Consider the following 23578-nt stretch of genomic DNA (forward strand, 5'->3'; position numbering starts at 1 on the left):
TCATCTGTACGTACCAAAGGGTTAGTCCAACAATGCACAAAAAACTAAAGTTTTTTTTTTCTAAATTAATAAAATATGGTATTCTCGATTTAGCAAAGTTTTTTGAATTTGCTCATAAGGACTACTTCAAAGCTTTTTAGGAATTCAAGTATCAAATTATTAAAAATTTGTTTTGGTAATTTCTGTGATGCCCCTATTTGGTTGGCATACCAAATACAAACATAGTCTACGTTTTAGTTAATTCAGCCACAACTAAAGTAATTTATATTTACACACAAGAGCAGCAACAATTAAAAATCACAGCCAATTCCCCACAACACTGATGATGCACTGATAAAACATGTCTTTGCTAACAATCGTGGGAATTTCAAAACTGCATGTGTCAGGCACAAAGAAAGCATTGTTATTCGGCCAAGTGTTGCATGGCAGCCAGGCTTCTCTGTAGAATGTAGAATGAGAATCCTTGGTAAACTCGAAAAATGTGGTCTCTCTAGTATTTGCATAGGAAATTTTAATGATTCTTAAAAATTACAGATTCTTAGTAGGTAGTCCTTTGTCACAAATAAAACTCAGAGTTTATGTGGAGACATGCATTTATCTACTAGAGATCAGTAAGTATCTTACTGTTTTCATCATTTCTAGGATCTGTTGGCTTAGTATACTGACTGAAAGTGATGAGGCAAAAGGAGCAGGTGGTGAGAGTTTAAAAGCTGGTTAGTTTATATATTTATTTAACCCTTTTCCTTTAGAGTATACACTAGAATTCACGGAGTAGCTCATCAACTCCTCTTCATTTTGATTTAAGCACCCATAAGTCTGGGAGGTGGGGTGTTTGCCCGCATCAGCATTTTACATTTAAGCACCAGAGAAAGAAAGTGACTTGCCCGATAAAAACTTGTTAATTCTACACCCTTTCCATTGCCCCTCCCCTCCTTCTTGCCTACCGGATAGACTAAACTTCTTCACCAGCCATTTAAAGCCCTTCATAATCTGGTCTCTGCCTACTTCCTGAATGCAGTCTTTTAAACTATCGCGTACTTACTTGCCAGGTGTATCCTGCCTTCGAACCATGCCAACTACTTGTGGCTTTATTGCTCATACTCAGGACTTCCCAAATTTATGATTTTATGGGTTAGAAAATTACCAAAGAAGTTAATAAATGGACAACTGGTTCATTAAAGACTTTATAAGTGGACATCAAAATGTAGAAGGGACGTAATCTCAGGGGGAAAAGGCTGCTCATTAACATAAAATTTGAAAGCCTCACTCATTGCCTGTATTTTCCTCTTTTTGCCACAGACTGTTGAAAAAACAATTGTTCTGGACTGGCATTGCCATTGTGGCGTTTGGGGACTTTGTGCTTTTGTACACACTGTTTTCTCTGATGGGAATTCTTCACTTCACTCATGCCACTAGCCTGTCTGACTAAAATCCTCTTAGTCCTTCAATTCTCAATTTACACGTTGATCTTAGAAAATCTTTTCCCATCTCCAATCACCTGTTCTCTCTCACCCTACCCTGCTCTCCAGTTACCACTTCTTGGTGGTCTGTACATCCTCTCCCATGCGCCAATCACTGTCCAGGGCTTATATGCTGCTCTCTCTGGCCACAGGCCATGAGATTCTAGAAGACAGAGACTGCATCTTATTTACCCTCATCCTCAAAGTTTAGCATATGTCTTTTGCACACACTCGGTGCGCAATAAGTATTTAACAGATGAATGAGGGAATGAACGAAGGAGCGAGTAAATACTTGGGTGCTCTTCATGCTTTGTTTGTGTCTTGTATGTCTTCTCTGACCTGCAGTTTGAAGCACAGACAATTTATTCAAACAAACACACTCACTGAATTGAATTAATTTATGAGCTTTGACCTCATCGTTTCTTCTATTTTTCTTTGTCAGGGAAAACTAATTATGTTCTCCATTATCAGAGTGTCTGGGAACAGTCTGCAGCTGCTGTCTGAAATGCTTCCACGGACAATATGCTTCTCTCGGCTCTTCTGGTCAGCTTGTGTTTTTCTTCTAGTCTGTTCACTTTTGGTTCACCATGTTGATTTTCACATTTTTATTTATTTTTATGGCAAAAGGGATGTTAAGACATGCTAAAAAGTACATACGGAGAATAATCAGCATTTTCCGGTAGTCTGATCTTTCTAAATCCACAGAGGCTTATGACACTTGGCCTTTTTAGTGTTGTTTTTTAAAAACATATACACAGTTTAAAAAATATTTTTATTGATTTCAGAGAGGAAGGGAGAGGGAGAGAGAGACAGAAACATCAGTGAGGAGAGAGAATCATTGATCGGCTGCCTCCTGCATGCCCACACTGGGGATCAAGCCTGCAACCCGGGCATGTGCCCTGACCTGGAATCGAACCATGACCTCCTGGTTTGTAGGTCGACGCTCAACCACTGAGCTATGCTGAACAGACAGTATAGACATTTTTTTTTGCCTTTAAAAAAAAGTTGTCAAAACATCTTATCAGGAAAGGATAGCCACATCTTCTCATAAGATTCAGTTGTGATAAGAGCACCCTCATTTGGGGAAATGATATGAATTATGGGTTTGAACATTTTCCCAGACAGCTATGACTCATGTCATTCCACTGACTTTTGCTCAGTCACAAGGGGACACGCTTTATTGCCTTTCTTGTAGAGATGCCCTCTGCAGACATAGAATTGCTGAGAGCTTTTCTCTAAGGTTGTACAGCCACAAAAAAACCCAGGCACACTTCAGTCTGGGCTTGGGTCTACATCTTAGAAGAAACATTAATCCTTCTTCTTGAAATTCTTTCTTTGCCTTTTGTAGTCTTCTCTTTTATTATGAAAGTAACCTGTTTTTTTTATAGAGTCAGAATAATAATAACCACAACTACTTAGGAGCACTAAGTACTAGTTTTGTACTACATCTTATTTACAATTCTTTCATTTGTTATCAACTAATTTTGTCCCCATTTTATAAGTGAGAAAGCTGAAAAGCAGAGTGTTGAGTGGTTTGGTGAAAGCCACGCAGCAGTAAGTGGAGGAATTAAAGCCACGTGACCCAAAGCTTCTGTTCTTTCCATTAGACCACGCTGCCGCCCTCATCAGGCAACCTCCATCACAGCTCTGCGGTTTTGTGCTTCTGCTTAACTCCTGTAAAGATAAAGTGCCTGATTCACAGTGTTGTGCTGAGAACGAAATGGGGTAATATATATGAAAGAGCCTGGCATGGTGTCTATGCATAGCAAGAAACGACTATTTTTCTTAATTTCTTCCTTTTCCTCTGTGTCTTCCTTTCTCCACTGACCCAATCCTACCCCACCCCCCAATTTTAGACATCTCCTCATGGTCCATCGAGGTCTGTTCTGTTTTGGATCTCTTTAGGAGACAGTATTAGTGTTAATCCTTACTTGAAAATATTTTCCCATTGAATTTTAGAGAGAGTGGAAGAGAGGGGGAGAGACACACAGAAAGAAATATCAGTGCGAGAGAGACACATCAATTGGTTGCCTCCTGCATGCACCCTGACCAGGGCCGGGGATCGAGCCTGCAACCGAGGTACATGCCCTTGACCAGGAATCAAACCTGGGACCCTCTGTCCACTGAGCCAAACCGGCTAGGACTTTATCCACTTATTGACACACACCGAGGTTGCTTTCATATAATGGCTTTTGTAAATAGCCCTGCAATGAACGTAGGGATGCCAGTATCTTTTCAATTTAGTATTTTCACTTCTTTGGGTATATACCCATAAGTGGAATAACTGGGTCATAAGGTAATTTTGTTTTAAAACTTTTGGGGAATCCCCATACTGTTCCCCCCCCCCCCCCCCATAGCAGCTGCACCAGTTAACATTCCCACTAACAGTGTTAGGGCACCCTTCGCTCTTCATCCTCACCAACTCTTGTTATTTCTTGTCTTTTTGATGATACCATATTGACAGATGTGAGGTGATAGCTCATTGTGGTTTTGATTGGCATTTTTCTGATGTTTGTGATGTTGAGCATCTTTTCATATGTCTTATGACTATCTGTAAACTTCTTTGGAGAAATGTCTATTCAAGTCCTCTGCCCATTTTTAATCAGATTGTTGTTATGTCATTGTTGTTGAGTTGTAGGAGTTCATTACATATTTTGGACATTAACCCTTATCATCATATGCAAATATCTTCTTTTCAGTAGGTTGCCTTTTACATCATATGCAAATATCTTCTTTTCAGTAGGTTGCCTTTTATGTTTTAAAACCAGAAAACATTATTGAAAAGTCACAAGTAAAGAAATTAAACTGGAGAAGGATATTATCACCTGCATCTGGTTTTCTGACTCCTTTTAAAAGACTAATAAAATTGTAAGAGAGGCATATAAAGAGGAATGAACTTGTAAGAATGAAGGGAATGGAAAGGAGACAATAGCCGGCAAAAGACATCAACAGTATTTTAGGAGATGAAAAGCAGATGGCCCAGTGATTTCTCAGTAGGAGAGTACAGAAATCTAAAACTCGAGTGCTTGCAGCAGGGAAAGCCAGCAAGAAGGAAGGCAGTGAATGTTGCAGAATTCCTGAAAGACTTAGCAATTAGAGGTGAGTGCTAATGAGACTAAAAACAGGAAAATTGGTTAGAAGCGCTCCAAATCTTCCCCTCTCTGCAAACACAAGGAGTTGCCCTTGCTGCCTGCTCTGTTAGAAGCTTGATGAAACAGAGAGACTCTGGATCTGGGACATCAGCTGAAAATGGGAATTAAGAGAAATGTTGTATTCTGAAGAGTAAGGCCTCAGTCCTCCCCCTCCCCTCCCCCACTCTATTTTCACTTAGCTCTCAGAATGTTGTTGACTGGGCTTATACCTTATCAAGACCGTGGAAGGTTCCTCTCTGGGGAACCTGACTAGTGCAAGAGAAAAGGGTGTGGATCCTTCAGTGAAAGGGCGGAGTCCCGATGGATCACACTCTGATGAGGCCCAGCAGTAGGTTAATCACTGCTTCAGCATAAAGAGCTTTCATTCAGCTGTTTAGTACCTCATTCTTCAATGTAAACGGACAGCTGTGGATCTGTAAATATTTCTAGGAAGCCTCTAGCAGAGACCAAAACAAACCAACAGAAAAGGCACACACAAAACAGACAATGCTGGAAGGAGAAGAATACCTCACAAATGCTATAGTTGTGATTTTCACTAGAAAACACATTGCATTCACAAAGGCTAGGAAGCTATGAAAATAAAACTTTTTGAAGATACGAAAGACCTTTCTGATTTTATAAATGTGGTAATGGAAATTAAAAGGTCGATAGATGGATTTGTAAAATAATGTTTAGGAAATAACTCCCCCAAAGTAGAAAAGGAAAAGAAAGAGGTGAAAAATGGGAAAAAAGTTTAGTTAGTAGGAATTTTATAAAGAGAAATATTAAAGGGGAGGGTAGAAGTTATTAAAGAAATAATAGAAGGCTGTTTGCAGAACCAAAGGACTTATCTCCTCATTGTGACCACCAACTGTCCAGCACAGCGAATGCAAAAAGACCTCTCCAAGGCGTATCATTGTGAAATGTCAGAATCCTTAATTTAAGATCTTAAAAACTTTCTAAGGTGAAAACTGATTAGAATCAAATGATTCTGGAAGTTAGAGAACAATGGACAATGCCTTCAGAACCCTAGAAAAATTATTTCTAAAATAGAATTTTGTGCTCAGCCAAATATTTAAGACTCAAAATATGTACTGTGCTTGCACCCTTTCTTAAAAAAAGAAATAGAGTATATGCTACACCTGAATGAGGAAGTATCAAATAAGGACAAAAAGTGGATAGAGGAAACTAGGTAAAACAATTCAGAAAAGGGTTGAAGGCAAGTTCCATGATGACAGGTATTTATCAAGGCTAGCAAGAAAGCAGCCCACCTTAGGCAGTAGGTCAGAAGGATCTGGAAAAGAAATTGAACTGACTGATTACTTGATGTGTTTGACTGCACTGAGAAAATTTTAGAGTTCTTTGAAGAAGTAGAAGGGGGATTATTGGAAAGTACATGACAAATGAAACAAATGAAAAAAGACAGTAACTAACTCCAGGAACAGCAAATTTTAAAAAGGCTACGTATTGTACAGTGATAGTACACTGTATGACTCAGCTATTAAATAATACTTAGAGACTTACCCTATATCCTATATAATAAAAGTGTAGTATGCAAATTGTCCCCTCGACCAGGAGGTCGTCTGGGAGTTCAACCAGGGGGTGGAGCCAGCTGGCGGAAGGGAGGGAGGCCCCGGCCAGCAGCCAACAGCCAGCAGCCACTAGGGACACTACCAGTGCACGAATTTCATGCACTGGGCCTCTACTCCTATTGTAAGAGTAATTACTTTAGCTAAAAGTTTTTATGCAATTCTGCAGGGAGTGTGGGGTGCAGAAAAGTCTGTTCATGTGTGTTTAGGGTAGGATGAAAGTGATATCTTTACCTTTCATAGTAGTAAGTTGTAAGATAGTACAAAAAATTGGAAAATCAAAACAGCACTATTTAAATCTTAATCAGAAATAAGAAAACCATTGCCTTTTTGTTTCAGACAAGGGGATCAGAATATAAAAGGAAGTCTTGTTTGTATTGCCTTATAATAGTTTAAACTCAGTACCTATTTTGCTTTGCTAAAAATAAAAAGGGAATCAAAGATGGTGTGAACACCATTAGTATTTACTCTTTAATTCAGCAAATACTCATAAAAATTTATCCCAGTAAAATAATCCTGATGTGTTCACAAATCTAAGCATGAGAGTGTTTATCCCAGAGTTGTTTGTAGCATCTCTAAATCATAAACAGACTACATTCCCACTTCAAGGGTGCAAGCACTGAGCCTATCGTGTTTACTGCTGTTCTTCAGTTTCTAGAATTGTAAAAGAGACATGCTACATATGCAATAAATATTTGTTGAATGTTTACTAAAGGAATAATTGAATTAATGACAAAGCAAAATGCACACAAAACCATCTACTAATAGTGGTTATCTCTGTGTGGAAGGATTACTGTCGTATTTTTGGGGGGTCTATTTTTCTAATTTGTATTTGTGAAAGTTTCTAAAATTAACGTTTTGAAGTTATACATTTAAAAATATAGCCGAAACCGGTTTGGCTCGGTGGATAGAGCGTCGGCCTGTGGACTCAAGGGTCCCAGGTTCGATTCCGGTCAGGGGCATGTACCTTGGTTGCGGGCACATCCCCAGTGGGGGGTGTGCAAGAGGCAGCTGATCGATGTTTCTCTCTCATCGATGTTTCTGGCTCTCTATCCCTCTCTCTTCCTCTCGGTAAAAAAAAAAAAAAAATCAATAAAATATACTTTAAAAATATAGTACATTGATGTTTTAAAAACAACCATTAAAAAAGAGGAGAGCCCTAACTGGTTTGGCTCGGTGGATAGAGCGTTGGCCTGTGGACTGAAGGATCCCAGGTTCGATTCGGGTCAAGGGCATGTACCTTGGTTGCAGGCACATCCCTAGTAGGAGGTGTGCAGGAGGCAGCTAATCAATGGTTCTCTCTCATCGATGTTTCTAACTCTCTATCTCTCTCCCTTCCTCTCTGTAAAAAATAAATAAAATAAAAATAAAAAAGAGGAGAGGGCTAGCAGTCCATGGATTTGAGCCTGAGATAATTTTTTAAATGTACTGTATTTACCTCTGAACTCCCTGACGACTCAGACCAGAGGAATACTTATTGAATGGGTCACAATAATTTTTATTGTTTGATAAGTAGAAGTTTACATTTCTATGTAATTATAAAACATTTTCCTGACACTCATTCAAGGAAGAACTTATGCAGATAAACAAGACTGTGGATACTTAGTACACATTATCTGCAACTTCATTTTTATGGAAAACTGAATGGTATTCTTGATGTAGCTGTTTATTTTACTGACCCTCAAGAAAAGCATAATTTTATAGTGTAACTTGGTGAAGGTGTTTCACCAGGATGGTTAGTTAATTCAGAGACTTTTCAACTTTTATATAGGTTACAGTTCCAAAAGTTGTTTTTAAGTCTAAAATCACCCAAATAATTTTTAAACTTGCTTTCCCCAATATGTTTTTACCAAATCGAGCATGAGTTTGTCCTTTGAAAGCATGCTATTCTGCTCTTTGTTCTATAGCCAATTAGATACATTTCCCCCAAATCGTTAGATTTTGTCTGCATTGAGGCAGCTAAGCACTTCCCTTGATCTCAGATGTTGGGAGGGATTCCTCCTCAGCAGGAACTCCATAAACATTTGCCCTGTCCTCTCTAATGGGCAGACTCAGAGGGACCTTAAGGTAAGGAAGCACCCGTAGCTCACTGTACATTTTTATCAGCGGTACTTGTACCATCTCCTTTCAATTTTTTCATAATTCCGGTCATTACCCTGAATTACCATTGGGTTAATAGGCATTTGACAAGTATGCTTTTTCTTTAGCAATAAACTCAACATTTTTATACTTCTTCCAGTCTTGTTAGTCTCTAAGCACTGCATCCATCCTTGTAGGTTTATCTGGTTTCTTGTTTTTAGCCTCTTCTAATCCTTTATTGACAAACTAAAAAAATTACCCATTTAATCTGTCATGTTCTTTCTCTTTTGCTTATTGTTTCTTTATTCACTCTTTGTCAAATGACTCATTCCACCCACCCTTGTAATATCCTTTATTTTCTCAAAGCTTTTAGTTTTGAAAATTCATCTCTACTTTTGTTTCCAAGCCGATGCTTCTCTGTAACTGTTGCTGTCAACTCTCTCAATAACTCTACACTTTTCTGTCACGATGGGGGTCAATGATATTGATAGAACAATTCAAAGCCAAGTACAAACGTAGCAACGAGGTGAGGGATGCTGCCTGGTTGTTTTCACATGTTGGTGGTAAGCTGAGTTGACACCTTTGACTTGAAGAACAGTTCTGTTCTCATCCATGAAAGCTCATAGGATGGACATTTAAAAAATGCAGTTTGCTGACTTGCTCATGGTTTGACTTGATATAAAGAAAGAATGTAAAGAATCTAACTCCTAGGAGAAAATCAGCTAGCACATTCCTCTCTCCCAAATACCCATTCTTTTAACCACACATTTAATGGAAACTAGATTATAGTCCATTAAGGGTTGTTGACAACTTGAAATGCTGATAGTCTGTGCTGAGTAAAGAGAGAACCATATGTTTTAGACAAGCAGGTGGCACAGTTACTATTCTGTTAAGGAAATTGAGAATTTCTGGCTTGTGTTGTCACACAGAATCCCATCCTGTGGAAATGGGTCATAATGCAGAGCCAACATTTTTCTCAGAAAATAATTTTGAATCTGTTCAAAGACTGGAACAGTTACAGAAATACCAATAGTCTGTACCGTAAATCCTGAAAGAGCCAATTGTGGTCTGGAAAATATTTAGGACGAATGCCCCAGTCTTGCATCTATCTAGTAGGAGTGGAGCTGAGCCGAATCCAAGGAGCTTGATTCCTGGACTTCACCTTCTAAACTTGACCACTCCCCTGCTCATCTCATGTTCACTGGCTCAGTTCCCTAGTTTAGAAACATCTGTGTTATTTGGAAAACTCATGAAGCGGTTTCTATAACCATTGTCTCCTCCTTTTAATTTGCTTTGCCTTCCACTAACTTCTGCTCATCCTCCACAGAAATAACCTCAGACCTCGGTGTCCTTAGAACAAGAAAGATGTTCCTGAATAGGGTTCTTTGTTTTGATGCATAATGTCTTGGCCCCCTACCGCTATTCAGGAGCACCGCTGATTATAATGACATCAAGAAATCTTGCTGCATCCCACCCTGCTGTGTAAACTTGTGTGTTGGAGAAACAACTCACTCGTAAATCAACGGAATTTGTAATTTGGAGTAGCTGCCACTTGGGCACAAGTTTAAAACTTAGGGGAGTAGGAGCTTTTACTCATCAGTATGGACTGATGCTTCTGATCTGTACCTCATGTTCAGGATCTCATGTTCTCACAGATGACTGACTGCCCAACTATTTCTCTCAATGGATGCACCTGCCCCGTCCCTATGCTCCTACCTGAGCCTCCCAAAGTGAATTTGTTGCATTCCAAATGAATTTGTTGTGTTAGTTTCAGGCCGCTGAAAACATACTATTCAACTTCGGTATATCCATTTAGCTGTTCTAGTGTGATCCTGTGAATAGATCAAGAGAGAGATAATTTTATTCTTAAAGATTAAACATATATAACTGAACATTTTTTATTATCTTTCAAATTCTTTCATTCTCCAAAAGAGAAAAAAAAATCCAAAAAGAGTTTGTATGGTGGGTTTTCTCATACCTATGTATGATGCTAAATGATTTATGAAGGAAGTCAAGATTAGAGAGCCTAATAGAGTAAAATTGCTCTGATGAGAGAGAGATGTGATGGAGAGAGAGCAGGTTTGGGGGTGGTTAGAGAAAATGATAGAATTGTGTCCAGGGCAGAGACAGATGTTCACTGGGAGATTTTATGAAGTTTCTGCCAAGTTTCCCCATTACAACTTCAGTAAAATCCAAATGACTTTCTGTGGTTTTGGAGCTGGATTTATTCCTGAGGGTCTGTGGATGCTGCCACAAGTAGGTTGGTGATGAGTGCAGATTTTATTCCTTTCCTTGGAGTGAAACCAGCCCTACATGATCCAGCAACACATCACCCCACACTCTCTTCACTCCAGTTGCCTGGTTTCCTGAAAGTTCTTTCGACATTTGCTCTTGCTCCACCTGATGCTCTTCTCCCTGAGAGCCATGTGGCTTACTTCCTCACCTCCTCTGGTCTCTCCTAAATGTCCCTTACCCAGTGAGGACTGACTTAGCCCTTGTTGAAATTATATCCTTACTCCCTAACCCACATCCTTTATTTATCTTGTTTATCTGGCTTCTCCATTAGAATTTAAAAGAGCAAGGCATTCCCTGCCCCTCTCCTTCTCTCTCCTCCTAGTGCCTAGTACAGCCCTGGACATATAGAAATTGTGCAATAGCCCTAGCTGGTTTGTCTCAGTGGATAGAGCGTCAGCCTGTGGACTGAAGCGTCTTGGGTTCGATTCCAGTCAAGGGCACATGCCCAGGTTGTGGGCTCAGTCCCCAGTTGGGGGCGTACAGGAGACAGCCAGTCAATGATTCTCTCTCATCATTGAGGTTTCTCTCTCCCCCTCTCCCTTCCTCTCAATAACAATATATTTAAGAAAGAAATTGTGCAATAAATATTGGTTGAGTGAATCAAATCATGAGTGGTAACTAAAACAGCAAATGTGATTCTCAAGGATAATATTAGAATTTTTCTAGCTACGCAGACACGTGAGCATAAACAGGACAACTGAAGACAGGTGTCCATTGAACTATTTCCTGGAAACATTTATGTTCTTTAATTAAAATAAGCATGTTTGCTTGTGAAGTACATTACAAAATAAATATGTATGAGGGAAAACAAGATCATCCTTGAAGTAGTTGTGTTCCAAAGATTTCACCTTTCAGTCTGCTCGGCCTCTTTGGAGAAATGCAGACTATATCTGGCACTGATCTACCTTTCTTTGGAACACTTTTCCTTTATTATGCAGTCACTTCAAATGTGACAAATAAAATGCTGCCAAGTAGAATGATTACCTGCTATCTTGAGTAGTACATAAGAGCTACTTTTCTCTGTTTGTATTTTTTAGTCCTGGCAAATTATCCGGAAGATTCATCTTTGAAAAGACTTTTTACCTGTAGAAAACATTATTTTAACCAATAATTCTCTTTTCACCATTCAAGAGAATTTTGTGGAAAATGAGATGAAATCAAATAAGTCAGTCAAAGAAGGACAAATGTCATATGATTTTACTTATATGTGGACTCTCAAGGATGAAATAAACAAACAAAACAGAAACAGACTCATGGACACAGAAATCAAACTGATGGTTGCCAGAGGGGAGGGGGATGGGGTACTGGGTGAAAAAGGTGAAGGAATTAAGAAGTACAAATTGCATTTACACAATAGTCAGGGATGTAAAGTCCAGTGTAGGTCATGTAGTCAATAATATTGTAATAACTATATGGTGCCAGGTGGGTACTTGGAATATTGGGGAAACACGTTGTAAAGTATATGATTGTCGAACCACTGTGCTGCACACCTGAAATTAATACAAAATAATATTGAATGTAAACTGCAATTGAAAAATAAAATAAAAATAAATTAGATGGATACAAAACTCAAACCTATTTCGAATCTCTTAGGTCAGTGATGTAAACCATTTGTTCCCACTGCCTCGCCATGGGCAAGCCCCTCGTGCTTGTTGGCTTCAGGGTGAATTCTGAAAGTTCTTGCTCTAAATCCGGGGCCCTCAGTCAACAGTGACTCCTGGTTTTTAAACTTCTTTCAAAACTGATCATTTAAGACCAAGATTTCTTTAAGTCAGGATAAAATAACTTTATGATGGCCCAAACTTTACCTTCCACCATCTCTTGTCCTAAATCTGCCATTTAGAATATGAAACTGCTCTGATTTCTTTGTAGGCCACCACGTTCTTCAATTAAAGAAAAGCCCTCTCTTATTGGATGCCAACTGTTTAGCTTTTACTATTAAAAGAGTGAATATATGATCTATTATCCAAATAAGGACATATTTGGGAATGGAAGAGGGTAGCTATTAAAAAATCATATCTAATAAAATAATAATAACTTAGAATTCTGTGAGGCAAGCAGAGTTACATGGTTCCTAACTACTAAAGGGAAGGAAATGAATGCTTCTGAAGACCATGTAATGTGCTTAGGCGCTTTATATATATTATTATCTCAATTTAAAAACCATCTCTGATGTGGAATGTGGGAACATTTTCAGCAATAAATCTGAAGCTCTGTGACATTAACTCAAGGAGTTAACATATAATAGTCTAAAAGGAATTTTAGGAACTTGACTCAGGACATTTTACAATAAGGACTATTGATTTGGCTGTTTGGAGGAAGTGCATTAGATACACATTTGGCCAAAAGCCAAAGGTTAAAATCAATACTCGACTGGAATGATATATTAATGGAATAGAAAGAAGTTTTTGGAGACAAGATTAAACCTGAAACCTTATCAAACATTGGAAAGTCAGATTTTGAAGGTTTGACACTTCGGTGAAGGGAACAATTTATCAGCACCCTCAGCGGGTGGACTGCTCCTGTGGTCCCTGTGTGGCAGGTCTGCGATCCTAATGGATGCTTGCTCTCGTCAGGCTAATGTTTAATGCACTGTCTAAGGAACTTGGGATTCACCACTCAGCAAATCCAAAAAATCCTGGGTCTGCTTCTACTAGAAACGTTTACTAGTCTACAGCAATTATTTTGACAATCTTTTGGGGGTATTTGGTCTCCATAGGCTAGAACTATAAGGAATTGACTTCTTCAATTTGAATTTTGAATAGTGAGAACAAAATGTGCATTGAGATCCTCTTGTTTCTCTAATGTTTTCTTCTTTCTTTCCTACTTGTTATTTATTCGTTCAGCCAACATTTATTAAATTCCTGTTCAGTGTATCAGCCACCATTTCAGGAGGTGGGGATCCAGTGGTGAGCAGAAGACAAAAGTCCCTCTCCTCATGGAGTTTATATTTTGGGACTTGGGGAGACAGATAATAAGAAAAACTACAAATTAAACATAAAACATATAAACAGTTTTCAGTGCTGTAAAGAAGAATAAAGCAGGTAAGAGGGCTATGAGGAGTTTGTGTTAAGACTGGGTCATGATGATTTCTCATGATGTTTTTAAGAGCTTTTTTTTTCCTCATGAATTTTTTAGGGGCAAATGTGACATTTAACTATTAATTCCTCATAACAAGATATGAAGAGTTCCCAACTAGGGCATTCCCCTGCTGAACATCTCATTATCTTAATTCAGTTATTAATTAAATAACTGAAAATTAAATATAGTTTTTAATGATTATTTTCTTTAATATTTTGAAAGCTAGTACATCAAATAATTCTATAACTGTTATTCTGCCTTGTATTATTTTTTAAAATGTTACAAACATAATTGGCAGAAAAATATAGTTATCTTTCCTAAGGTTATCTATCTTCCATTCCCTCTCTCTCTCTCTCCCTCTCTCTCTCTCTCTCTCTCTCTTGCTCTCGCTCTCTCTCCCTCTCTCATGAACTGAATTTACTTTATTTAGTGAATACTTATAATGCACCACCTATGTATAATAGGACATAGAGCCAGGTACAGTTCTAAGAACTTTACTCATAGTGTCTTCACAATCCTATGAAGTAAGTTAACCATCTCGAGGATGAGGGTTTGAGAGAGGTAAAGGAGCTTGCTCCAGTGCACATACTAGTAAATGAGACAGCCAAGTTTCAAACCAGGCAGTATGGCTCCAGGGTCCATGCTCTTAATCAGGATGCTACATTACCCAATGTTTTTCCTTGGCTAGGCACATGGGTCAGAATCTACTACTAGTTGACTCTCACTTAGCAAGGTTCATCAACTTGGCCTTTCCTTTCAACAGATGTTTACAGCTTTTGGTAGTATTGCCATTTTAACAATATTATTTTTTCTGATCTGTGAACCTGGGATACTTTTCCATTTATTTGTGTCTTCTTTGATATTTTTTCATTAGTGTCTTGTCACTTTTAGAGTAAAGATCTTTTACCTCCTTAGTTAAATTTATTTCTAAGTATTTAATTGCTTTTGATGTTATTGTAAATGTGATCCATTTTTCTCCCCAGAAAATTTGTTGGTAATGTAAAGAAACACTGCTGATTTTTGTATGTTAATTTTGTAGTCTACAACTTTACTGAATTCACTGATTAGACCTAATGGTTTTTTGGTTGAGTCTTTAGGGCATTATTGATGTCAAAATCATGCCATCTGCAAATAGAGATAATTTTACTTCTTTCTTTCTAATTCTGATACATTTTATTTCTTTTCTTCCCTGATTGCTTTGGCTAAGACTTCTAGGACTATGTTGAGGAAGAGTGGTAAGAGTGGGAACTCTTGTCCTGTTCCTGATTTTAGAGGAGGGCTTTCAACCTTTCACCATGGAGTATGATGTTAGCTGTAGACTTGTCATATGTGGCCTTTATTATGTTGAGATATGTTGCTTTTATGCCTGATTTTTAAAGACTTTTTATCTTGAATGGATATTGAATGTTGTTGAATGCTTTTTTGTGTCTGTGGAGATTATTGTATATTCTTTTTTTAAAATTTAATAAATCTTTATTGTTCAAATTATTACAATTGTTTCTCCTTTTTCCCCCTATAGCTCCCCTCCACCCGGTTCCCACCCAGCCCTCTGCCCTTACCTCCCCCGCACTGTCCTCATCCATAGGTGTATGATATTTGTCCAGTCTCTTCCTGCACCTCCCATACCCCTTTTTTCCTGAGAATTATCAGCCCACTCCCTTTCTATGCCCCTGATTCTATTATATTCACCAGTTTATTCTGTTCATCAGATTTTTTATTCACTTGATTTTTAGGTTCACTTGTTGATAGATATGTATTTGTTGCTCATAATTTTTATCTTTACTTTTTTCTTCTTCCTCTTCTTAAAGAATGCGTTTCAGCATTTCATATAATACTGGTTTGGTGGTGATTGTATATTCTTTTCTTTCATTCTAATCAATATGTATCACATTGATTGATTTGCATATGTTGAACCATTCCTGCATCCTAGGGAAAAATCCTACTTGACCATGGTGTATGATCCTTTTAATGTATGGCTGAATTTGGCTTGATAGTATTTTATTGAGAATTTTTGCAACTGCATTCATTAGGGAGTTGGGCCTGTACTTTTCTTTTTTAATAGTAGTGTCTTTTTCTGGTTTTGACATCAGGATAATTCTGGCCTCGTTTTATGAGTTTTGGAGTGTTCCCTCCTCTTTGATTTTTTGGGAAGTGTTTGAGAAGGATTGGTGTCTATTTGTATTTAAATATTTGGTAAATTCACCAGTGAAGCCATCCGTTCCTGGGTTTTTCTTTGGGAGGTTTTTGATTACTTATTTAATCTCCTTGCTAGTAATTGATCTATTTTGATTTTCTATTTCTTCTTGATTCAGTCTTAGTAAATTATATGTTTCTAAGAATTTTTCTATTTCTTCTAGATTATCCAGTTTTTGGCATATAGTTGTTTTTTGATTCTTTGAATTTCTGTGGTATCAGTTATAATGTTTCATTTTTCATTATACTTTGTTGGTTTTTTCCCTGCCTTGGTTACTCCAGTGAAGGGTTGTCAATTTTGTTTATCCTTTTAAATAATCACACCTTAATTTGGTTGATATTTTCTATTGTTTTTCTGTCCTCTGTTGTATTTATTTCTGCTCTAATCTTTATTATTTCATTTCTTCTGCCAACTTTGGGCTGACTTTGTTCTTCTTGTTCTAGTTGTTTACGGTGTAGAGTTAGGTTGTTTATTTGATGTCTTTCTTGTGTCTTAATGTAGGCATTTATTGCTATGAATTTGCCTTTTAGAACTGCCTTTGCTACATCCCACAAGTTCTGGTATGTTGTGTTTCCATTTTTGTTTGTATCAATAAATTGTTTTATTTCCCCTTTAATTTCTTTGATCCATTGATTGTACAAGAGAGTGTTGTTTAATTTCCATGAGTTTATGAATTTTCTAGTTTTCCTCTTATTGATTTCTAGTTTCATGCCATTGTGGTCTGAGAAGATACTTAGTATAGTTCAGTCTTCTTGAATTTGCTAAGACTTGTTTAGTGTCCTAACACTGAATCAGTTTATTCATCTCTACAGTGAGGTTGAGGTTATATAATAACAACAACATGTATTGAACTTTTACTCTGTTTTCCATATGTACATTCTCAGAAACAGTATCTGAAGCCCAGTAACATTCCCCAGGTAAGGAGTTAGTAAATGGCAGAGCCAGGACTAGAACCCAGCACTCAGCATTACTGTCTCCTTTCAACTCTAAGCTTCTGTACCCTGGGTAGCTACGATGTCTGAGTGAGGATGTCTGTGTGGGGTTGCCATTCAGAAGTGGTTTATATCAGCAGGTCCTTTTAGAGGTGTCACTGAGGTGTCCTTTACTCAGGAAAGCTCAGTGAGTAAGTGGAATTAGTTTCTGACAAAACTTTTGATTAGAGGAGAATATAAAGACTGGCCTATCGAATAGTATCAGGGCTTACGTTGGAGGGACAGGTAGAGGATCAGCCTGCACAAAGGGTGAGGTGACTCAGGAGACCCTGGTGTTCCAGACACTAGGGGAGTGAGGAGACCTTTGCCAAGGTCAGGGTGCTCAATTGTGTTGAACACTGCTGAGAGTTCAGACAAAATTCGAACTGCCAAGCCCCAGGAGATCTATCAGGAGAAGGCAGGCTGCTTCCCTAGTGTCTGAAATCAAATCAGTCATCTCATTTGGTTTCTATTTAAAAAGGTTTCCCAGGAGTTGTTCTTTAATCTTGTCCACAAATGGGGAATGCACCCTCTTTTGGACCCCTGTGTGCATTCCCTGCTCCACATGGCTCATGGAAAGTCCCTTGTCACTGAACTTAACTACCTGATAGTTAAACCACCACAGAGATGCTTTTCTGCTGCAGCTGAATATCTGTACAGCCTCCACAGTTAGCCACCTTCTGGAACTGGATGTTTAAATCAATCAATAACTCTGCAGTTGCGATGATGCTTTTTGCCTTTGGACATATTTCACCTGCATCTGAGAGCTGATGTATTTTTCTTAAACTTCTTTTTATTATGAAAAATTCCAGTCATGCATTCTGGTGGCTGGAAGAGTGAATTAATAGTAGTCTAATCACCCTGGAGACACAGATGCTTTTGTGAGTTGGCACTGAGGTAAGACGGCACATCTCTGTGGGGATGACAAGTGAATGAGTCTGCTGCTCACTTAACCCGGTGTTCTTTTCTCTCTCTATTTTTTCTCCTAGGAAACAGATGGAAGACTGCTGTGACCCCGCCCATCTCTTTGCTATGACTAAAATGAATTCCCCCATGGGGACGAGCATGTGGTATGATGGAGAGTTTTTATACTCATTCACCATTGACAATTCAACTTATTCTCTCTTCCCCCAGGTTAGTATAGAGTTTGTTGCCTTTCAATATAGTCTTTTACATGTCTTGATTTTATAGGAAAGGTGTAATTGAATTGCCTAACTAATCAGGTATACTTTTCATCTTCTTTTCTTAATTTTAAATATTTTCTTATAGTTATTATTTTTGTGTGTGGGAAGGAATCACACAGTATTTTGATGCAAGAGCAGAAGTAGGGTGCTATAGAATAACAGGTTCCCTTCTGATTTGAGTCACATGAGACTGAAGGAAGCAAACAGAGAATGAATGTAAGGACAGGGAATTGTGGAATTCCAGAGTTGTGAGGTTGGCTGTGATATGATCTCAAAGATTCGCAGCACTGGAATGCCGTTTTCAGGTTGATGTTGCTCTCAGGGAGTAGGGACCATAGGGTCAGAAGTTTGCTTCTTAGAGCTCTTGAACCTTCACCCTGTTGTTAGGCTTACTGCTGTGAAGTGGAGGAGTGGTGGATAAGGGAGAGAGAGAATCTGACCACTTTCAAAGTGGTCTAAAAGAAGCTCTGCCTATTTAATGTTTTTCTTCTTGGTTTCTTGAGCATTGAAATAAAATGTTTTACTAAATTATATCTATGTAGCCAGTGGGGGAAAGGAAATCTTTTTTTGGAGAGCCCTTGTTGGAGAGGGAATGGATCTTAGGTGAAATCGTCATCTGGGAGAAATGGAGAAATGAATCTTGGCCTCCGCAAGTCTTCTAGCCACTCTTGGTTTGCCAATATGGTTATGCAGAAGGAGAAATCATGGTCAGACTTGGAAAATGGGACTGAACCTCTCATGTATCTGTATTAACAGCAAAGTGTCTTCAAAGGGGGGGATCCTGTGAACTTGAGGCCCAGGCTCTGCTGGATCCAAAGCCACTCTCTTTGAAATAGCCCATATTTGCTATTTCGTCCTTAGGTGTTTCGGTTTACTTTAATGATTTTAGAGTGTAATGATGTTTTATTTTTCAGTAAGAAATAGAAGGTTTAACCATTGCTAGCATCTGTGTGCTCTCTCCCCTCTTCATTTGCCTTTGGGAGGCTTTCTAGTGTCCAAGGAAAGGATGAAGAGTCATAATCACAGGCTGTACCTGAAACTAATAGAATATTGTACGTGAAATGTAATTTAAAAAGAAAAGAGTTATAAAATGTGGGGTTGAGTTTTGTCTCCATCTCTTACTAAGTAAATGTCTTGCTGAGTCACCTAACTCTTCTGAGACTCAGCTTTCTCATCTGTACGATGGGGAGAGCAGCCCCTGTCCCACCACCTCTCAGACTTGTGGTCAGGATTAATGTAGATAATTGATGTGCATGTACTTTGCAAACTGCAAAGCATTATGTAAATGTTGGGTATTAATGCTGTTCTGGTTCATATATTGCATCATCAGATGAGGGAATGGAGACTATAATTACATTAGTCAAGGTTTAGGCAAGGAACAGAAATCTTCCTAGCTATTTTCACAGAAAGTCATTTCATATGGAGAATTAGTCACTTAAAAATCATTAGAAGAATAAAGATGTGGTAGTCACGAGTCAAGAGGTGGCTCCTGAAATTGCTTAGTTCAAGAACCTGATGCCCTAACTGTGGTTTAGGAATTAGAAAGCCCCAGCTGCTGTTGCCATTCGTGTGGCCCAAACTGCCTCCAACAGAAACGGGGTCAGGTAGATGGGTTCCAACTCACTCCCTGCTTTCAAATCTCCCTCAAGGGCATCTAATAGGTAAGATTAATTTGCATCTGGAATAGTAGTTGCTTAGCAGTCCAGGAGAGGCAGTTTTAAATGAAGCTTTAGCAGGGAGCTAGGAAAAGGGTGGACTAGAGAACAAACAGGTCAATCTACCCTATCCTTTGTTCATAACCTGGTATCAACTGGCTATGAAATAAAGAGAGATAAGGAAGCAATCGCTTTAATAGCTCATCAAATTGGAAAAGAATTAAAGAAGTCCAAAATAGGCTTTGTATACATGAAGGCTTATGGACTGACTCTATGCTGGAAAACAGATTTGAAGAGAAGACGGTTAAAGAAATAAAAACTAGCTTCCTATCTTATCTGTCAGTTGCAGCCGTAGGATAGTAGGAAACATTTCCTTTTTAAAGTGCGTGCACAGAATTCCGTGCCTCTTTGTGCCAGTAGAACCATTTCTTTTTCATTTAATTGAATTTTATTTTCCATCACCATTTCTTAATGATAAAGGAAAAATGCTTTTTTTCTTAGGAAGCAGAAGTTATGACATCACTGTGTGTGCTTGCGGTCAACACAAAGAGGGAACCAGTTCAATGAGTAGATTTTTAATAGTTGTGTGTATTTTTCTGCTGAGATTCTGAAACGACTAATTTATAGAAATCCTGGAAAAATCACTTTGCATCATCAGAAAAAACGGTATATACGCTCAGCACATTATTATTTCTTAGTGAAATATTTCTAGTTTGTTATCAGGAAGCGAAGCAGCCAGTTCATGGATGTGCTTTCTTCATGTTGCCTGTGGGAAGGAAGTTGTGTGTGTGCCCATTAGGCAGAAAGGCAGGTGAGTCGGCTAGGCTCAGTTTTGTCAGTTGAACGAAGTGTCCCTTCTTGCTGCGAGTTTCAGCAAAATCGTGCCATATCACTCATTCTCTGACTCAGATGTATAATTTTATAGTGCACCTACACCGAATCTCCAGAATTGCAATTAGTAGCTCTTATATGGATCTCTCATGACTTCCCATAACTTTGTTACTAAACTTAGTCAATTCTGCCTCATACGAATTTATCTATGTTAACAACATACGATGGTTTTCTTAAAATCCTTCTCTGCTGATCTCCATACCTCTTGTGAGCTTTTGAGAAACAATTTTTCATTTCTGTGCCTAGTGCAGTGCTTCCCACTGAAATAGATGTTCATTTCCAGCGGCTCATGTTTGCCAAGGGCTCCCTTTCATGTCCCACCTGGGCTGGACACCTGCAGTGTGCTTGCCTGAACTACAGGAGGCCAAGCAGGACATACAGATGCAGTTGTTTCCAAGAGGGTCTATCTTTTGATGAAATCCTATATAATAAAGAGCTAATATGCAAATGGTCCTCATGCTCTCACTCCATCACACCATAACTGCTCAGACACTCAACACTGAGGAGAGAGGAATGGGGACCAGCCAGGCACAAATGAGTCCACTAGAGAGGAATGGGGACCAGCCAGTCTGCAGCCTGGGAGAGGGAAAAGCCTCTCGCCCTGTGGTCCCAGGTGCCTGCGGCTGCGGCCTGGGTGAAGCTCCCTGCCCACGGTCCCCTGGGCGAAGCCGGCCTGGGTCCTGGGTGCCTGCGGCTGGCAAGAGGGAGGGAAGCTCAGGTCTCAGGTGCCTGTGACAGGCTGGAGGAGGGAAACCTGGGTCCCGGGTGCAGGGCGAGGCAGAGGTGGTTAGGGGCGATCAGGCCATCAGGGGAGCAGTTAGGGACAATCAGGCAGGCAGGCAGAAGTGGTTAGGGGTGATAAGGCAGGCTGAGGTGGTAAGGGGCGATCAGGCAGGCAGGCAGAGGGGTTAGAGGCAATCAGGCAGGCAGGCAGGTGAGCTGTTAGGAGCCAGTGGTCCCGGATTGCGAGAGGCAGTCAGATATCCCCCAAGGGGTCCCAGATTAGAGAAGGTGCAGGCCGGGCTGAGGGCCTCCCCGCCTCCCCGCCCCGTGCATGAATTTCTTGCACCGGGCCTCTAGTATTTGTTGAGTATTATTAGGCATGAGGGCAGAATTTTAACCCTCACCTAGGTTTTCTAGAGTATTCTGTGTGTGTTTGGAGGGGACAATGTGATGATCTTTCTACTTTGAGACTCTCCCCATCCCCTGGGTTGGGGTCAGCTCCTTCCTCTTTTGCTAAGAACAGTCCTTTTTAAGCCTGCATGGTCTCATGTTTGTAGATATTTCTGAGTAAATGGTATTTGGCCTAAAACATTTATACTCAGAAAGAGCATAAATTTCCTTAGAAATGAGTGCGGGAGGAGCAGGAATGTTAGAAACCACAAGGGTGCTGATATAATTTGAAAAATATTTCCTTTTGGTGTAATAAAAACACAGTTGGCTCATCATTCTCTTACATTTTGCTGAATAATCATGTGATATAAATCACAAACTAGTAATTTTTTCTCAGAATAGCCATCCAAGGCCATGTATAAAGAATCACAAAACATCATTTAATGCATCCCAAATGGACACTCATTTCCAGCTCTTCTGGTCACCATAGCTCCCTGACATATTCCACTTAGCCTGGACCCACAGTGCTCTTGGCCCTTAAAAACCATTACTTTGTGATGAATGCACTTTAAAAACCAAGCAGGAACATTTCGAAGTAGTTTTTATCAAAGCGACTTTGTTATAATGAAAATAAACATTTTATCCCCTTCACAGTAATGTGCTTTCTAGAATCCTTTCATCTCCTGGATATACCTGAATCACACAGCAATTTTTTTCCCCTAAGGAAATTTGGATCATCTATATAATAAAAGTCTAAGCGACCATTATGGCAGAACAACCAGAATGACCAGTTGCTATGATGTGCACTGACCACCAGGGGCAGATGCTCAACGCAGGAGCTGCCCCTTGGTGGTCAGGGCACTCCCACAGGGGGAACGGCCACTCAGCCAGAAGCCGGGCCCACAGCTAAGAGCGCAGTGGCGGTTGCGGGAGCCTTTTCTGCCTCTGCAGCAGTGCTAAGGAGCCGTGAGCCGAGCGGTAAGGAGCAAGCAGGCGGGCAGTAAGGAGTGAGGGATCCTGGATTGTGAGAGGGATGTCTGGCTGCCGACAGTCGGACATCCCCCGAGGGGCCCAGACTGCGAGAGGGTGCAGGCCTGGCTGAGGCCCCACCGCAGTGCACGAATTTCGTGCACCAGGCCTCTAGTACATATAGTATCTGTAGCATTTGGTAGCTTGCATTTTAACTTATTGATATTATTGTAATCATCTTCCCAAACAAATATCTTTTTTGATTAGAGGGAAACTAAGGGGACTAAGGTTTGTTAATGATTGTTAACGAATAATCTTTGTTAACTGGGTGTTAGGTTCACGCTGTCAAGTTAATATTTAGCTGCTTTATAACAGACACCTGACACAGGGGCTTGACAAATAGTTGTTTATTTATCTCAAACAATAATGAAGCAGGAGGTGAGAAGTTCAGCGCTGGATGATAGCTGCACGGTGCCATCAAGCTCCCAGGATCCACTTTTGCTGCTCGAACATCCTTAGCTGAATGCAAAGGAATCTCTGGTTTAGGTGAGGATTCCAGTAGGAAGAGGGAGGACACAGAAGAGGAAATATGATGGACTCTTGGTGATGTGTCATTGGTCAGGACTGAATCACATGGGCACGTCAAGCTGCAAGAGAGGCTGGGACTTTCAATATTTCAGCTCTAGACAAATGCACTACGTGTGTCAGTTGACATGTACTATTTGCCTCAGTTTCTTCACATGTTACTCTATCTGTATAACAACTCTGTGTGGTTATCAATATTGTCTTCATTACATGGATGAAACTGAGACTGAAAAGGGTTAAATAACTTATTGAAGATTTTAGGGCAGGAAGGTAGAAGGGCTGGGATATGAAACATGGACTGTCTGATTTGAAAACAGTTACCGTTACTATTTTTTTAAGAAGACATGGGTTCTAGTAGATCCATTGTTTATTTTTATCAAT

The 23578-nt window shown here is 39.5% G+C and overlaps 1 protein-coding gene across 1 annotated transcript in view; it reads left to right on the forward strand.

The window, feature by feature from the left end:
• The window catches only part of ST8SIA1 (ST8 alpha-N-acetyl-neuraminide alpha-2,8-sialyltransferase 1), a 133991-nt gene that overhangs the window by 33191 nt on the left and 77222 nt on the right, over window positions 1–23578 (forward strand). Inside the window, exon 2 of the mRNA XM_008140483.3 lies at window positions 17790–17934. Within this exon, the coding sequence (XP_008138705.1) occupies window positions 17790–17934 (145 nt within the window). The remainder of the gene's footprint in view (window positions 1–17789; window positions 17935–23578) is intronic.

This window comes from Eptesicus fuscus, chromosome 7, assembly GCF_027574615.1.
Source record: "Eptesicus fuscus isolate TK198812 chromosome 7, DD_ASM_mEF_20220401, whole genome shotgun sequence".
Taxonomy (NCBI): domain Eukaryota; kingdom Metazoa; phylum Chordata; class Mammalia; order Chiroptera; family Vespertilionidae; genus Eptesicus; species Eptesicus fuscus.